General features: G+C 35.6%; 1 protein-coding gene across 1 annotated transcript in view; it reads left to right on the top strand.

Moving 5' to 3' along the window:
* KNDC1 (kinase non-catalytic C-lobe domain (KIND) containing 1) overlaps positions 1 to 2,115 on the top strand; it is a gene marked incomplete at its 5' end in the record, with an annotated part of 51,750 nt that extends 49,635 nt beyond the window's left edge. Inside the window, 5 exons of the mRNA XM_009083532.1 lie at positions 6 to 156; positions 572 to 694; positions 797 to 856; positions 1,473 to 1,630; positions 1,884 to 2,115. Coding sequence (XP_009081780.1) covers positions 6 to 156; positions 572 to 694; positions 797 to 856; positions 1,473 to 1,630; positions 1,884 to 2,115 — 724 coding nt within the window. The remainder of the gene's footprint in view (positions 1 to 5; positions 157 to 571; positions 695 to 796; positions 857 to 1,472; positions 1,631 to 1,883) is intronic.
* Between the last annotated feature and the right edge of the window lie 1,086 nt (positions 2,116 to 3,201).

The raw sequence follows: 3,201 nt of genomic DNA on the forward strand, positions 1-3,201 counted from the left end.
CATAGGGCAGTTTCTGCTGAGACAGTTTCACTTAAAGTCTGCAATCTGTTTCTGTCAAAGTGCATACAAGACCAGTACCTTCTACAATTACTGCGCAACGCAGATAGTGTCAGCACTTGGGTTGCTGCTGAAATTGTCACATGTCACACGCCTAAGGTTTGTCAGTTTCTTGTGGCATTAATTATTTCTTTGTTATTGTATAAGAGTTACTATGTAGCAAAGCTGCAAGGAACACTGAAATACACCTGTGAGCGGGCAGTTAATAGTTCGGTTTGTGGTCTCAAGGAGAGTCTTGGATGGTTTGTAGCAGCAGATGTCAAAACCTAATGGAATGTAAGAAATGGGTTGTCTGAGGAGAATAACATGTCAAACCCTAACTCGGACACCTTGGTGACAGAAAAGGAAATACTTCATGTTGGAGGGAAATCTTACTCCAGTCCACAATTTTGATAACAAATTGAAAAAAGAACATGCATCTCTTCTCTCTTCTCATTGAATTTTATTCTATAGGTTTACTGTATGTATTTAGTATGTATTTTTATCTACATAGTATATCTTTTTTTTTTTTCAGCGGCAGGTGAGGTTGTTATCAAAATTTCTTCTTATAGCAAAATGCTGCTATGAACAAAGAAATTTTGCTACTGCAATGCAAATCCTAGCAGGCTTGGAAAATCTTATTGTACGACAGCTACCAGTAAGTTTGAGACTCTGTTCTGTAACTATTTTGCTTAATATAATCTTGTTCCAATATAGGCATTAATGTGAAAAATAAAAATCTATTTTGTTTTATTATAAGGCCTGGAAATTTTTACCTGCAAAAGTAGCTGAGATAATGGAGGAACTGAAAGCTGTTGAGGTATAGTATAAAGTCCTTAATGTAAAAATACTTTGGCGTTGGAGACGATGCAAGATCTGCTTAGATGTGCAGGATGAGTGCTGTAATTAGTGCTGTGTATTATGAAAGATTTTAATTTGAAGACTTTTTTCTCTTAATCCAAGGGTTTACATAAATTATAATCTCAGTATTTCTCTAAAATATGACCTGTCTAAATAAAAAAGAATCAGAAAAGACATTTCAAAGCTAAAATATTAGATACAGTAGATACACATTAGATGATTTCTGCCGGACCTTTGTGGATGGAATCTGTACTGAAAGATCTCAGATGTTTAGTTAATCACAGACCTTCTCTTACTGACCTGTACAATTTTGAAACATAGAGTGAAGCTTTAAAATGTAGTTTGGGCTGTGATTAGAGCAATTAAAATTATGTATGAAGTGTCCTTTGATTAAAGTTACTTTCTTCATTTGTGCACTTTAAAATGTCTGTCACCCGATTAATTCATAGTGTTGTCTTCAATGCCAAAAATTAATATTCATGACAAATAAGCAGGTAGTGTTAAAGACATGGAGAACTTGTAAAGCCTTCCCCAGTACTCGGTGTGAGATTAATCTGTGTGCATTTTTAAACCAGGTGTTTTTAAAAAGTGACAGCTTATGCTTGATGGAAGGAGACAGTTTCAAAGCTCTTCCAACAATTCCATCAGCCCATGTGCTGGCTATGCATGTCCAACAGCTTGAAACTGGAGGATTCACAATGACAAATGGAGCTCACAAATGGACTAAACTTAGGTAATTGTTTTAGTTATGTATGTATGTCACCTAACTCTTCTATCAGAGTATTTCCTAATAGAGTAGTGAGAGCTAATGCAGCATTTCACAGTTAGCAGTTCAAGTAGTTTCAGTTGTTGGACATCTAATTGAAGGTATCTATACTAGAGAACTAAGTGCTTGATGCCTTTGAATTTCCTTTGAAGGTTCTTTTTGTTTATGTTTTTATCATCAGCAAAAGAAACTAATCTTTTTTACTCTATTCTCTTTCAAGAAATATTGCGAAAGTTGTGAGCCAAGTTCATGCATTTCAAGAGAATCCTTATACATACACACCAGATTTCAAGCTGCAGTCTTACCTCAGGCAAAGAATAACTCGTTTTAAAGATGCAGACATTTCTGACTTGGCAGCTGACAACTGTGCCAACTTCCACCAGGTACCAGCAGAAAAACATTCTCGAAAAATTCAGGACACACTGCGCAGGATGAAAGCAACATTTCAGTAATTATTTATGTTTCATCTGTTCTATTTCGTGTCTAGAGTGTAAAACTGGATGAAGTTGACTTCATCTACTGCACCAATTCCCAAGCAAATACTCAAGTGGCTTAAAATACTATCTTAAATTTAAATGATTGTATTTCTGAACACAGAATTAGAAAATGCTGACTAATGAGATTTGAATACCAGGCAACTGGGTGGCAGATCAAAAGAATAAAAACAGAGATAAAAGTAAAGAGAGAGTATAGATGAAAAGCATTATTAATTTTGTCACTGTTTAGCATAAATAAGTAATGAACCTGAAAACAAATCTCTGAAAAATACTGTGGAAATAAATTAAATTACAGCTTCTGTTGCAAAGTTGGCCTAGGAGAGCTCAGAGTATAGCTCACTAAATGCTGAATATATTTTTATATAGACATAGTACTCTCATATGCTGTCACAGTTGTGCATATAATTCAGGGACACAGATCCTCTGCTATTCACTGACTGTTGGTGTCTCTTGCTTTTATGTTGTGTAGTATGAAAACTATAATTGACTTACATAATTTGCCTTCTATATCTTCAAGCATCCTAAGGAAGGAGAGAAATGCTCTGTCACATCTTTTCTTTTGTTTTGCATTTAATGTCATCAGACTAACCTGCTTCCAAACGAAAGTAAGATCTGAAGCTAAATATTGCCACTTTGTTGCTCTGCTTCTGCACTCGCAGCCTCATGACAACAGTACATGTGAAGTTGCTTTTTTCATCTGTATTTGGCACAAGAGTCACTTTGCCAGTTTGTGTCCATCTGTTTGTGTGTACATTTGAGTACTGGCTTTTGCTCCTGAGGTTGCAGTGCTCTAGCAGCATTCAATGGAAGGAAACTCTGTGAAATTTGGACCTGCAACTTGTAAACTTTGGTGCTATATACATAGAGCTTATATACTGACAAGACCTTCTAAATGCCAATGAAATGTGTTGCTATTGCAAGAAAACTTGTTGAGCTATCCCAGGTTTATGCAAAGCCAAAATGTTAATGCTGCAAGTTAGTTACAAATACAAGTATTTCTACCAGAGTGAACAATGGTAATGTTGAAAGAGAAGTAGGGAA

Source organism: Acanthisitta chloris, unplaced genomic scaffold (genome assembly GCF_000695815.1).
Source record: "Acanthisitta chloris isolate BGI_N310 unplaced genomic scaffold, ASM69581v1 scaffold13981, whole genome shotgun sequence".
Lineage (NCBI taxonomy): Eukaryota > Metazoa > Chordata > Aves > Passeriformes > Acanthisittidae > Acanthisitta > Acanthisitta chloris.